Source organism: Xenopus laevis, chromosome 3L (genome assembly GCF_017654675.1).
Source record: "Xenopus laevis strain J_2021 chromosome 3L, Xenopus_laevis_v10.1, whole genome shotgun sequence".
Lineage (NCBI taxonomy): Eukaryota > Metazoa > Chordata > Amphibia > Anura > Pipidae > Xenopus > Xenopus laevis.
The window spans coordinates 148,208,763-148,222,718 of NC_054375.1; the positions used below are offsets into that span (position 1 = coordinate 148,208,763).

Below are 13,956 nucleotides of genomic sequence, written 5' to 3' on the forward strand. Positions count from 1 at the left end.
CAAGATACAACTTCAGGGACTTCTGCCATTGACTTCTACATAACAGGTTTGAGTATTTTCAGATTCAGATTTTTAGCAGCTTTGGGGTAAAATAAATCTCCAAAAATTCTAGTTTTTCCCTTCTGACCAGATAAAACTGAAGTTTAATAAATGGGCTCCTAACTGTATTTTCCCTAAAAAACACTGGGGGTCATTTATAAAGTTTGCGCATCGCATATTTTTCGCAAATGGTTGTATTGCGCATGTTTTTTCCTTAACGCAAATATATTGCTCTGCCCGTCTTTCCGGTTTTTGCGAATTCGCATTGTGAATACATTTTCGCAAATGACGCGCAAATGAGACGGGAGTTTGTGCGAGTGCACCCAATGTGCGAGGTTATTGTGCGTGAAAATAGCGTTGACAGTAACTTAAATTCGCAGTTTGCAAAACTGTTTTGCGAAAATTTTATCCGCCACCAAAGTTGTGTCGTAATTGAATCGCAGAGTGTGCGCATAAATATTCGCAATTTGCGAATTGTGACATATTTAAAAAGCTCTTATAGACATTCGCATTGTGAAAAAAAATTTGCAATTCTGTTTGCACCCTCTTATTCAGCTTTATAAATATAACCATGCGCAGGGCAAATATATTCACTTTGCGAACCAATCTGCCCTTCGTGAAATTTATAAATGACCCCCACTGTGCTTTTCAACTTTACTTTACAGTCTGCATTTTAGGGGAATTTTAATTACTAGAAAATTGCACCTAACAACTATAGAGAATGTTAATTAAAGGGGTTGTTCACCTTTGAGATAACTATTAGTTTGACGTAGAGAGTGATATTCTGAGACAATTTGTAATTGGTTTTGATTTTTTATTATTTGTGGTTTTTGAGTTATTTAGCTTTTTATCCAGCAGCTCTCCAGTTTGCAATTTCAACAATCTGGATCTAGGGTCCCAACTACCCTAGCAATGGTGCATTGAATTGAATAAGAGACTGGAATATGAATAGGAGAGGGACTGAATAGAAAGTCGAGTAATACAAAGTAGCAATAACAATACATTTGTAGTCTTACAGAGTATTTGTTCTCTGGATGGGGTCATTGACCCCCATTTGAAAAGCTGGAAAGAGTCAGAAGAAGAAGGCAAAAAACTGTAAAAAAATAAATAACGAAGGCCAATTGAAAAGTTGCTTCAAATTGGCAATTCTATAACATACTGACAGTTAACTTAAAAGTGAACCACCCCTTTAAACTATAATTTGTTCTTATAATTTAATAAATGCACGCCTTCATTTTTTTTTTTCCTTCTGCAAAAAACTCATTCAAAAAAGCGTGTTTTAAATCATTTTCCCTTTTTTTTTGCATTCTGATTAATACCTAGCCCCACCCCCCAAAGTCCACACTAGGAATAATATGGGAGAAAATAAAGCAGCGCAGGGCGTACGGAGGGGAGAACAGGCCAGAAATAAAGATCACGAGTCGCACTTACTGCCCTCTAGAGGTGTGGATGAGCAGAGTGATCAGAGTGGAGGTCGCTGGGCAGACACAATTCAGAGCCAACATGGCGTACTTAAATTCTTCTTCACAGACTACATGGTCTATAGAACAGAATAAGAGAACAGAAGGGAAAAAAAGAAGAAGAAATATTACACATTCTGGTGGTAAATTACATTATAGAGGATGTTAATCCGCATGCGCACATCCAGCCAGCGCCGGGACGGGTCCAGGTTGGGTCAAGGTTTTCTCAAACCGCACATCATTTTACATTTTACAATAAAATCTAAACAATTAATGGTACTGTCACACCTTTAAAGGAGAACTAAATACTAAAAAGAAATGTGGCTAAAAATGACATATTTTACATACTGAACTTATTGCACGAGGCTAAAGTTTCAGCTTGTCAATAGCAGCAATGATCCAGGACTTCAAACTTGTCACAGGGGGTCACCATCTTGGAAAGTGTCTGTGACACTCACATGCTCAGTGGGCTCTGATTGGCTGTTGAGAAGCTAAGCTTAGGGCTCGTCACTAATTATCCAGCAGAAAATGAGCTTCCCTGGCTGTAATATAAGCTGATGCTACAGGTTTGCTGATTATTAAATTCTGATGCTAATTGCACTGGTTTCTGTGCTGCCATGTAGTAATTATCTGTATTAATTACGAATCAGCCTTATATTGTGACATTTCTATTCTATGTGTACTGTATATTGTGAGTGGCTCCCTAAGCTCAGTAAGTGACAGCAGCACAGAGCATGTGCAGTGAATCAGCAGAAAAGAAGATGGGGAGCTACTGGGGCATCTTTGGAGACACAGGTCTTTACTGTTAAAGGGCTGTGGTTGCCTTGGGCTGGTACAGAAGCACAAAACACCATGTACAACATTTATAGCTACTTCTTTAGTTAGGCTTTAGTTCTCCTTTACATATTATTATTTCATACACTTCCGTAATCATGAGTATCCTATAAATGATAACAGTTTTAGTGACTGTTTAACTCATTCAGACCTCCGTTACTGGTCTCCGACTCTGGGGATATAACCAGCAGTGCATGGACCTTTCAGCTACACCAATGTCAAACCCGTGATAGTACCTGCAAATTTGATGTGAAACTTGTTTTCCGGTTTGAGTATCTGGACGTAGAGGGGACAGTTGGGTGCAAAGTCCTTCACGGCCCAGGCACGAAGGATGGTCTGATGATCCTACAGGTGAGGAAGAGTATGGCAGATATTAAGTCTCCCCCAAAAGAATGTCTTGTTATTGTGGGTCATTATAAAGCAAGTTTGCTGTATTTGCTGGCACCAGTGAATCTATTGTTAATTTCAGAGATAGGCAGCCAAGTTATGGCACTACTACCAGGCATGGAATAGCATGTTGAAGGACCACTGAAAAATGTGTTTTATAGTATTTAAAAAATAATATACTGTTGTCCTGCACTGGTAAAACTCTAGTTTATATAAACAAGCTGCTGTGTAGCCATGGGGGCAGCCATTCAAGCACAGGATACACAGTAGATAACAGATAAGTACTACTATAGTTTATATAAACCAGCTGCTGTGTAGCCATGGGGGCAGCCATTCAAGCACAGGATACACAGTAGATAACAGATTCGACTCGAATTGAAAAGAAAATCGATGTACTGTCTCTTTAAAAAAACTTTGACACTTTGAAGTTTTGAGAAGTCGAACGATTTTTTGGTAAAATCGTACGATCGTACGATCGTACGATCGTACGATCGTACGATTAACTCGTATGATCGTATGATCTTAAAAATCCTTTGACTTCGAATGTCGGACTACGCTATTCGATGGTCCAATTTCAAAGTTTTTTTCACTTCGAAATTCGACCCTTGATAAATCTGCCCCTTAATTTTAAAAACCCCTACCCTACATAGACTCCCCATCCCTGCTCCCCCCAGCCTAGGTGTTACCCCCCGGTAAATGCCCCTACCTCTTTAATTACCCCTCAGTGCAGATTCTGTGCAGCGGAGTTCACGGGCGCCATCTTCTTCTCTTCAAAAATCTTCAGGAAGAGAATGGCATAACGGCGCATGCACAGTTGGAGCAATCTTCTGGTTCTCAACAACTGCGCATGCACTGAAAGAAGTAAACTCTGCTGCACAAAATCTGCACTGAGGGGTAAGTAAAGAGGTAGGGGCATTTACCAGGGGTAACACCTAGGCAGAGCAGAGCAGGGAGGGGGGTCTATGTAGGTAGGGGGGGTAAGGGGTTTTATAAGGGTTTGGTTCTCCTTTAAAGGAACAGTAACGTCAAAAAATAAAAGTGTTTTAAAGTAATGAAAATATAATGCAGTGTTGCCCTGCACTGGTAAAACTGGTGTGTTTGCTTAAGAAACACTACTATTGTTTATATAAATAAGCTGCTGTGTAGCAATGGGGGCAGCCATTCAAAGGAGAAAAAGCTCAGGTTACACAGCAGATAGCAAATAAGCTCTGTCTGTCTAATGGTGTTATCTGTTATCCATTAGTTAACCTGTGCCATATTGCCATTTTTCAATTTCCGCCATTGCTCCAAAGCAGCTTGTTTATATGAACTATAGTAGTGTTTCTGAAGCAAACAGATCAGTTTTACCAGTGCAGAGCAACACTTCATGATATTTTCATTACTTTAAAACACTTACATTTTTTGGTGTTACTGTTCCTTTAAGCTGTAAGTCACATTTTCCCCAAGAGACCTGCTTATCTTAAATTGTTACAATTGCTTCTTTGCTTATCTTAAATTGTTACAAATGTATCTAAGTGCACCTGCCACATATTCTGTGCTCTCTGCCAAAAGTCAATTAAGGTTTAGAAACATTGCATCTTTTTGTGGCTGGTACAACTAATGCTCGCTTTCAGCGCTGGCCGCTCCAAAGAGAAAACACTGGCTTTAATATCAATTCAGCTTTATTGTGTCGCAATCATCTTCACAGTGGGTCTGCTATTACAAAACACACCCACTGTGAAGATGATTCCACACTGTGCGACACAATAAAGCTGAATTGATATTAAAGCCAGCATTTTGTCTTTGGAGCGGCCAAAGCTGAAAGCGAGCATTAGTTGTACCAGATTGGAGTGGACGGGAGGAGAACCCGAAATCTCGCAATAGCAGCGACCGTGAGAGAAACGCTGCACGCCAGGGTGAGCTCCTCGATAGCAACTTTTACATCTTTTTCTGGCTGTTCAGTTTCGGAGATCAGAAAGAAACTCGGGACATTAAAGTAACAATTTGGGACTGTCAGAATCAGGACTGTCCCTGTGCTAATTGGCAAGGGGAGAGTGGTCAGATCCAGGCCAGTGTCTGGGAGGGCACCAGACAAAGATACAGCCTTAGGGAACACCTGTAAGTTAAGGATGTGCAGAAATCAACTCATATAATATGGCAGCCAACCATGTTGTGGCACACGCATGTGAGAAATCATTTCCCCCTAGCTCACTCATTCAGTGTTGGACTAGCCTACCGGGATACCAGGAAAACTCCCGGTGGGCCCAGGTGTCAGTTGGCCTCTTGCTTCTAAACATTTGGCCTATTTCATGGTCATTCCCCTATTTCTTTATGTGGAAAAATGCTTAATAATGGGAGAATATTGTAAGTATATATAAAAGACTAGGAGAATAAAGTTTGGAAAGGTCCACTGTCTAAAGGTTTTCTGGTGGGCACACGGTTTTAGGCTTTCTGGTGGGCCCCTGGCATCCCAGTCCGACACTGCACTCATTATGCACATGCATGTGACGTATCATCAGGACCGCCATCAGAAATCGCAGGGCCCCGTATGACAACATTTCCTGGCCCCCCTGGGTTGCGCCTACTGCAAGCCCCACCTACAGGTCTGCCCTCCCCACCACGCAGTAAAAAAAAAAAAATATTGGTGGCGAGGGTTCCCACATGTTAATATAAAATAAAAAGATATTGTTGGTCAGGGCCCCCATAAAAAAACATTTGTGGCCATGGCCCCCCCCATTAAAAAATATTGGTGGCTAGGACCCCACATGAGAAAAAAAAATTGGTGGCCAGGGCCCCCCCCTCACATTATAAGAAAATTGGTGGCCAGGGCCCCTTAAACATCCATGCCTTCTCGAAGTCAGCAGCTCTCAGAAAGATGGGGGGCCCGGCTAATCAAGTAAGTGTGGCGTGGCCGGGCCCCTTACCCTTGGGGCTACCTACAACTCTCCCCCCTGTCCCCCCCCCTGATGGCTGCCCTGCGTATCATTCATCTCAACCTATCCCCGATCCTACATCACACACCTGTGCTCCAGTGGAGATACAATTCTTATACGATAGGCCAACGCTTTCCTATCTGTCAAGAAAGTGTTAATAACTCTGGGTTCCGTCTTGATTCCCCAGTTTGATATTTAGTAAATGGGCCCCTAATTGTTCCATATCTATCATTTGTGTCACTCTCTACATCTGCTGGAGGGAAGGACAGATTTTTTTCTGGCCACAGTACTTAGATGAATCACAGTTATTAGCAGTACATCCCCCAGCCCTGTAAGACATACAGCTGCGATGCGGTCTCTCTCGAAACGATTGCTGAGTATAAAACAGGCTTCTGCGTCATCAATTCTAGGAAAAATTAGAAAGCAAGAGGAAAAGAGAGGAGAGGGGAGGGAAAACAAGTGTGGAGGGATCATAAGGAAGAAGGTTGGTGGGAGAGAAGTGAAAGTGTTCGGGGGGGAAGGAGACAGGGAGTAGGAAGTAAATAGGGTGAGAGTTATAGGGAAAGTGGCGGAATGTAAGGCATGATAGGGTTAATGAGAAGGTAGTAGGAAAGGGAACAGATATGGTGTGGTTAGTATTGTTACTGAGATAACTTGCCAATACAACACAAAGAGGGAGGTTACTGGTAGAAAATGTGTCAGCCATGTTGGGTGGGGCCATGTTTAATAGTACACACAGATATGAGCCATGTTGGGTGGGGCCATGTTTAATAGTACACACAGATATGAACCATGTTGGGTGGGGCCACTAGTCACAATAACATATGGTGCCATGAATCCCACAAGGCGCACTGCTGGAATGGCCAATCACAACATGTCTGCCCAGATCTTCTGCAGTGTCGCCAATGGCTGGCCTCCTGCTTACCCTCAGTGCGCCTCTTGCTTAGTGATACTCCAGAAAGCTCCGGCTATAGAATGAGCGAGGCTTGAGGCTTAGGAGGAATGGCTACATGGCACTGGTTCATTTCAGTAAAGCATTGTGGGAAAAGTTAGAGGTGGTGGGAGGAGCTTTAGGGTCAGGTGTGTGAGGGAATATTTTCCAGCCTCCATTGTGTGAGGTGATCAATCGCAAACAGTAGAGTTGGGGGAGGGAATTTGTTATATCAGGAGGTAAAATAGTTCTAGTGAGTTTAGTTAGGGATTGAGATGTTGGCAAGGGAGGCTGCTGATGTAGAGAAGTCAGCTATTTATACTCACTTGGCTCTCATGAGATCCTGATCCTTGAGGGCAGAACCCTGAAGATAAATCACTCGCTGGGACCAGAGAGGAATCTGCAGCACTCGTCTCACCGGCAGATCCATCTCGGTGGGGCACAGGAGAACAACATAGTGATCCTGTATATAGAGGGACAGAGAATTCTGCTCATTACACATATATATATATATATATAAAATACACAAAAGCCATGAATATCCTGTAAATTATATCCTTATAAACGGTGAGTTCTGATGTCATCAGTTATAAACGGTGAGTTCTGATGTCATTTCTGTCACATGACTCACTGAAATTTGTGTATTATAATTAATAAAGTACCCCCAGTTGCAAAATATGAGGATATTAGAAGTTACCTCGGAGTTCCATGACCTGTATAAAAACACTCGGCCCTCGGCCTCGTGTTTTTATATGGTCATGAAACTCCTCAGTAACTTATAATATCCTTATATTTTTCAAGAGGGGGAACATTATTCACTATATAATACACAAAAGCCATGAAAATCTTGTAAATTATATCCTTATAAACAGCTCTTAGTGATGTCATCAGTTATAAATGGAGCCTAGTGATGTAATTTGTCACACGACTCACTAAAACTTGTGTATTATAATAAAAAAAGTACCTCAGAGTAACCTCAGAGTTCCATGACCTGTATAAAAGCATTAATATGGTCATGGAACTCCTCGTCGATTTATATTTTACAATAGGGGGTACTGTATTCAATATATAGTGAATAAAGTACCCCCTCTTGTAAAATATAAGGATATTATAAGTTACCGAGGAGTTTCATGACCATATAAAAACACGAGGCCGAAGGTCGAGTGTTTTTATACAGGTCATGGAACTCCGAGGTAACTTCTAATATCCTCATATTTTGCAACTGGGGGTACTTTATTTATTATAATACACAAGTTTCAGTGAGTCATGTGACAGAAATGACATCAGAACTCACTGTTTATAACCGATGACATCAGAACTCACCATTTATAAGGATATAATTTACAGGATATTCATGGCTTTTGTGTATTATATAGTGGATAATGGTCCCCTTTACTGTAATTTATAAAGATATTATGTCACCGAGGAGTTATGTGACCATATAAAAGCACGAGGCTGAAGGGCGAGTGCTTTTATACAGGTAACATTACTCTGAGGTGACTTCTAATCTTTATAAATTTCAGTAGGGGGTACATTATGCATTATAATCTACATTTTGTGTGAAATGTTGGCAGGCGGTCGGCGCACAATTCTGGCCGCCGATGTACAAAACGGGCGACCCAATACGGGCGTGCCGGCGTTCAAGGCGGCGTCAAATTCGGACTGGCTGCGTCAAATTCGGCGGCCGGGGACCCCTGTTATAAACGGCGCATTCTGAATGCACCGCTTATAAGGATATAATTTACAGTCTGGTCCCATAGAGAAATGACCAGACTGTAGATTATATATATGTATATATATATATATATACACACAATAGCCAAGAAAATCCTGTAAATGATATCCTTATGAATGGTGCTTAGTGATGTCATGGGTAATAATCAGAGCTTCTGTCACATGACTCACTGAAAATTGTGTATTATAATAAATAAAGTACCTCCTGTTGCCAAATATGAGGATATTAGAAGTTACCTCGGAGTCATGGAAGTCCTAGGTAACTTATAATATCCTTATATTTTACAAGATAGGGTACTTTATTCACTATAAAACTATTAAAAAATTAGCTAGAAACTTGAACTCCTTCCTGTCAGAGTGAATTGGGCTTTGTTTAATTTCCTCTGGATTCAGAAACATAACTAAGGGGCCCATTTATTAACAATCGAATTTCTATTGTTTTTCACAAATCTCTAAAAATGTGTGGTTTTCCTACTTTTTTCAAAAACCTCAAAAAATGTGAGATTTATTAAGTGTAAAAAAACATAGAAATGACTATATAGAAATGACTTATGCAAAACTTCTCCAGGTAAAAGTTGTTGAGATCATAAAACTGGCCATACAGAGAGAGATCCAAATCATCGCCAAAAGAGCGTCTCTCTCCTCGATAAGCTGATACGATTGTGGGCCCTAGGGCCCAATGTTTGAATCACAATAAGAAGAATATGGGCAGTTGGGTTGAGGTCCTCGATCCGACTGGATTTTTTTTTCCAAGTTATTTTTATTGTTTTAACTTTTCCACAAACAAACAACAAAATAAAATATATATACTGTAGATTAAAACAGTTTTCCTTGTTTAGGTCATATATTGTATCAATGACCGATCCAACGGGATTTTTAAACCCAATTGGGGAAGCCTGTCAGAGGGCCCCCATACACTGCATACATACTTAATCTGTGAGCATCTTATATCTGTCCATGTACCGGGCCATAAGTCAATAGGAGCTGCGCTGATTCTATTGTTTTAAATCAATTCAGAAAGAGATTTTTCCAAAAAAAACTTTGCTAGTAATAGTCCAAAAAACTCAAATTTTTAGAGGTTTTTGAGGTACAGGCATGGGACCTGTTATCCAGGATGCTCAGAACTTGGGGTTTTCTGGATAATGGATCTTTATACCTTGACTCTACTAAGTCATTTAAACATTAAATAAACCCAATAGGCTGATTTTGCTTCCAATAAGAATTAATTATATCTTAGTTGGGATCAAGTACAAGCTACTGTTTTATTACAAAAAGGAAATAATTTAAAAAATGTTGCCTTATTTGGATAAAGTGGAGTCTATGGGGGATGGCCATCCCATCATTCTAAGCTTTCTGAATAATGGGTTTCCAGATAACTTAACCCATAGTTATTGTTTAGCATTGTTCAGCGTAATTTTCCATTCGTACTTTTTTTTTATTTTGAGTCTCTGACCTTTCAATAATTCTCATGACATTCAAATAATTCTCATGATATTCGTAGTTTTAGAGTTTTTGAATTTAGTTGTGGTTTCAAAAAACCACTAAAATCGGCCTCCTCATGTAAATGTTCCCTTTCATGTATTTATATTAGGGATGCACCGATTAGGCCTTTTTCAGCAGGAATATTTCTGCCTGGCCGAACCGAATCGGAATCCTAATTTGCATATGCAAATTAGGGGCGGGAGGGAAATTGCATGACTTTTTATCACAAAACAAGGAAGTAAAAAATGTTTTCCCCTTCCCAAACCATATGCATATGCAAATTAGGATTCTAATTCGGTTCGGTATTCGCCCGAATCTTTCCCGAAGGATTTGGGGGTTCAGCCGATTCCAAAATAGTGGATTCGGTGCATCCCTAATTTATATACAACAGGGTTTTATGTTGCTTCACTCTTCTTCCATTAGAGGGACTACTCATATTTTATCCTATATATATATATATATATGTATTAATATTGCCTGGATTTTCCAACCTGAAGCCGGGGATGAGCGTAGAATTCATTGAGGAAATCCATAAGCAGGTCAATCTTCAAAGAGCTGACGCACAGGACCACGTGCTTCTCTGTCTGAGCCCGGTATCGGCTGTAATTCCCACCAGACTTCTGTCTTTCCATCCATAGGAAGACGAGCTGCTCAAACTGACACAAAGAACAATCGGTTAGTATCTCCCTGTACTTGGACAATGAGTATCTTGCCCTTTACTACCTGATTCTAGAATACAATAATACAATTGCAATAATCTTATGCTGGCTTTATGATATCTCTGGCAAGCAATGTGCAAACTGAACCATTCCTGCTGAGTTGTGCTTAGTACAGAGAGGGATACCTATGCTGATATTCTTACATGGTATCTGTAAATGCTTTGTGCAGTCTTAGGGATTTGCTCAGTAACTGTTGCATAGGGTGGGTGTATTTGTTGCTACTGGTGCTTCTACTTGCTTTTTTCCAAGCAGCCGCATTACTGCAAGCATTCTAGATACCAGTCGCATAACAGCAATGTACTGGAATCCCCAGAAAAAAAAATCTGCTGCGGGGCCTGCAAAGTATGTAAGAGAGCAGCAGGGGGGGGGGATATCATAAAGCTGTAGAGGAAGCAGACCCTGCAGTCCGGACCCCAGGCCTAAGTCTGCATCCTCAATAGTTATGCCACTCTTGTGTCATAAATTTATAGCTCTGCATGTTTGATGAGGTTGGGAAATGAGTGGACCTTTGCCTGTTTTGCCATTCATGTACAAGGCCAAATCGGGCTGTTCCAACTGTTGGCAGGGCAGGACTTGAACTAGGGTTAGGCATAAAGGGCACTGGCCTAGGGTGCAACAATGGTGGTGGGGGGGGCGCTAGGACTCTAGGCACAAAGTTCTTCTGCCTCTGCTACCGGCACCGCCAGACACTTTGGTTGGTGGAAGCAGTTTGGGACTCGGAATTGTAAACGACAACAGAAAAGAGGGAGATGAATGACCAACAGTGAGTGAGAGGGGGTGGATTTTTGGTGTTGCAGCAATGAATGTGGGAGGCTCAAGGCAAAGTTGTACTGTCTCAGTAACAAATACTACTTGGCCCAGCTTTAGGCAGGGGCCGGCAACTGGATCCATTATAAAACCCTAACAGAGACCTGTTGAGAGAAGACTGCATGAGTTCTCTGATGTTGTTCTCACCAGATGGAATTTTCAACCCTACCCAATATTGGCACAGGCCCCTGGCCCCCTGGCCTCTCCAGACCAAGACAGCAGGTATTATCGGTATCGGTATTATCGGTATTATGGCCGACTGTACAGGGCATTGGGTGGCCATACAGACAGAATCAGCAGCAACAGAACAGAAAGTCAGAGAAGTGACAGCAGAGGCAGAAACACAGAGGCTCAATGGGATCAGGGTGAGAGTTAGAGAAGAGAGGGCCTTGACTGTCAGGGGATGATGGGAGATGTAGTATAAGAAAACATAATAGCTATCCTGCTATATATTGTATGTAATCTTACCAAATCTACCCGCATAACACAGGCACACTTTCCATACACACTATGAAGAGAACCCTGATTCTATTAATTCTACACCTCTGATAATAGGTGGCCCGTTTTACTGCAAAGGGAACAGGAGAGGCACTAAGGACCACTTTTTGTGACTGTCCTAAAATACAGGGACAACTATAAGACACAGGGACAACTATAAGCTAATACTCTTTTCCCCCTTGCCTGGATGGAACATTGACAAGCAGAAGGTGACCGTTGTTACCTGGATGGGCAGCACAATGAGTGCCACGCAGATCATAATGACAACCAGGAGCTGCGATGGCCAGATCTTTGGGGTGACATCTCCGAAGCCCACAGTGGAGAAGGTGACAATGCAGAAGTACAGCGAGTCAAAGAGGGTGAGGTTATTGCCTGCTCTCTCTAGATGCTGAATCCCACAGATGCTGAAAGAGAGACAATAAAGTGATCAAGAAGGCAGAGAATATGACATGATGGCAAAGATGACATCATCAGGAGTAAGAGATTTGGATGACATCAAGTCTGTAATTCTAAATATGGTACAATTTCAAATATAACAGGGTAATCCAAAATGGCGTTCAATGACTGCAATGCTTCAGCGGGTATAGTGGGTTTAATCTCAGTGGAGAAGAAGAAGCCCCCTCTCTGAGTTGACCTGCAACCCTCCGGTTTCTTTTAAACTACAACCCCCCAGCCTCCCCCAACACAAAATGCTGGAAATTATACTTCAAAAAGAGTTAGAACACCATAGTTTAGACATGCCTCTAGTAAATAATGTGTAATTAGCCAATTTATGTGAAGGAAATACTCAGGCAGCCATATAAAACCATAGAGGGGCTTACCAGGTGAACATGAGGCAGATGAGGGTGCATATCAGAATGAAGACCTGGTTAAACATGGCCGAGTGGGTCCTCTGAATGGCTCGATGCAAGTCATTCTAGAAAAGCAAAGAACAGAATCCATTATATTTGGGTTTGTTCAAATACTGAATAATTGAGAAAAAATGTGGTGGAATCCCAAAGTGATTCATAAGCCCTAGTTGCATATTTGAACTTGAGCAAAAGCTCAACAAATGGTCATCATCTAATCATCATCAAATAGTCATCTTGGAGTTGGCCAAATTCTGGATTTAATGCATCAGCTGTCATTCACTAGATTGCACCAGACCCATCAAAGCTAGTATCCCACTGGCTGATTAAGCTGCATCTTACGGTACTGATGGTTTTGCACCATGGTTAGCACCAGTAGCCCTCTGTCATGATTTGTCCTTCATAAAGCCATGCAGATTGCTACTTACAGTATAACAACCACAGATGTCAGACTTACAGGCCTTTAATTGCCAGGCGGAGATCATGGGTTTTTTTAAAAAAAATTGCAATTGCGTAACCTTTTCGCCAATCCTTGGTACCATACCTCCTAAAATGGAGATTGAGAAAATCAAAGAAAGTGGTCAGGCTAAAGCTGAACAAAGTAATCATGGGTGTATTAAATCAGGCCCAGGGCCCCTTGTTCACATTCATTTTGCTTGAACATTGAAGTATGATGTCCTCTGTTATCTACTAACAACCTGTTTGGGATTAGCTTTATATACAGTACACTGAGGAAAAGGACAATTTAAACACATTTGCTTTTACCCTCTGAAAACAAAATCCCTCGATTTTTTAATGGAGTCCAAATTTTAACCTGCATCTTTTTACCACTGATGTACGTTTAAAGGTTTTTGTAATGAATCTTAGCAAGTGAAGCAATGTGTTCCTTATTTTCTATTTTTGCTTTTTTATTTATTTATTATTGCTGAACCTAAAATAAGGGTCTGTCCCCTCTGACTTTAAATTTTTTCAATGGATTTCTCTTCATTGCTGGCATTAGAATCTTTACGAAATTTTAACAGAGCCAACTGCTAGTTTCAAAATAAGGGAAATAATGTGCATTTGTGATACACAGGTTGTGCCCGCACTGCTCCCCTCCTCACAAGCGCACGGGAGCAAGCGCAGGAGCACTGGGGAGCTGTGCGTCCCCAGTGCTCCACAGAAAGTGGCTGGGTGGCATGCCGCCCCTCACATTTTGCTGTCCTAGGCCCGGGCCTTTGTGGCCTTGCCACAAATCCGGGCCTACATACATAGATTCTGTAATAAGATTAAGAGTTGTTGATTGGCAAATGCTAACTATTCATA

At 41.3% G+C, this 13,956-nt stretch overlaps 1 protein-coding gene across 7 annotated transcripts in view; it reads right to left on the minus strand.

Annotated features, from left to right (window-relative positions):
• Nucleotides 1–13,956, minus strand: part of kcnt2l.L (potassium channel, sodium activated subfamily T, member 2 like L homeolog) — a 68,264-nt gene that overhangs the window by 25,850 nt on the left and 28,458 nt on the right. For 6 of the 7 annotated variants that reach the window (XR_005966409.1, XM_041587244.1, XM_041587243.1 and 3 more), the window contains exons 9-15: nucleotides 12,625–12,719; nucleotides 12,027–12,207; nucleotides 10,271–10,435; nucleotides 6,890–7,026; nucleotides 5,975–6,038; nucleotides 2,570–2,678; nucleotides 1,471–1,579 (exon numbers count right to left, since the gene is read on the minus strand). Coding sequence is in view for 6 of the 7 variants with exons in the window: in XM_041587244.1 (XP_041443178.1) it covers nucleotides 1,471–1,579; nucleotides 2,570–2,678; nucleotides 5,975–6,038; nucleotides 6,890–7,026; nucleotides 10,271–10,435; nucleotides 12,027–12,207; nucleotides 12,625–12,719 (860 nt within the window). In the remaining variant the exon portion in view is untranslated. Of the gene's footprint in view, nucleotides 1–1,470; nucleotides 1,580–2,569; nucleotides 2,679–5,974; nucleotides 6,039–6,889; nucleotides 7,027–10,270; nucleotides 10,436–12,026; nucleotides 12,208–12,624; nucleotides 12,720–13,108; nucleotides 13,372–13,956 lie in introns of those variants that run through there. The other variant, XM_041587249.1, reaches the window with a different exon arrangement.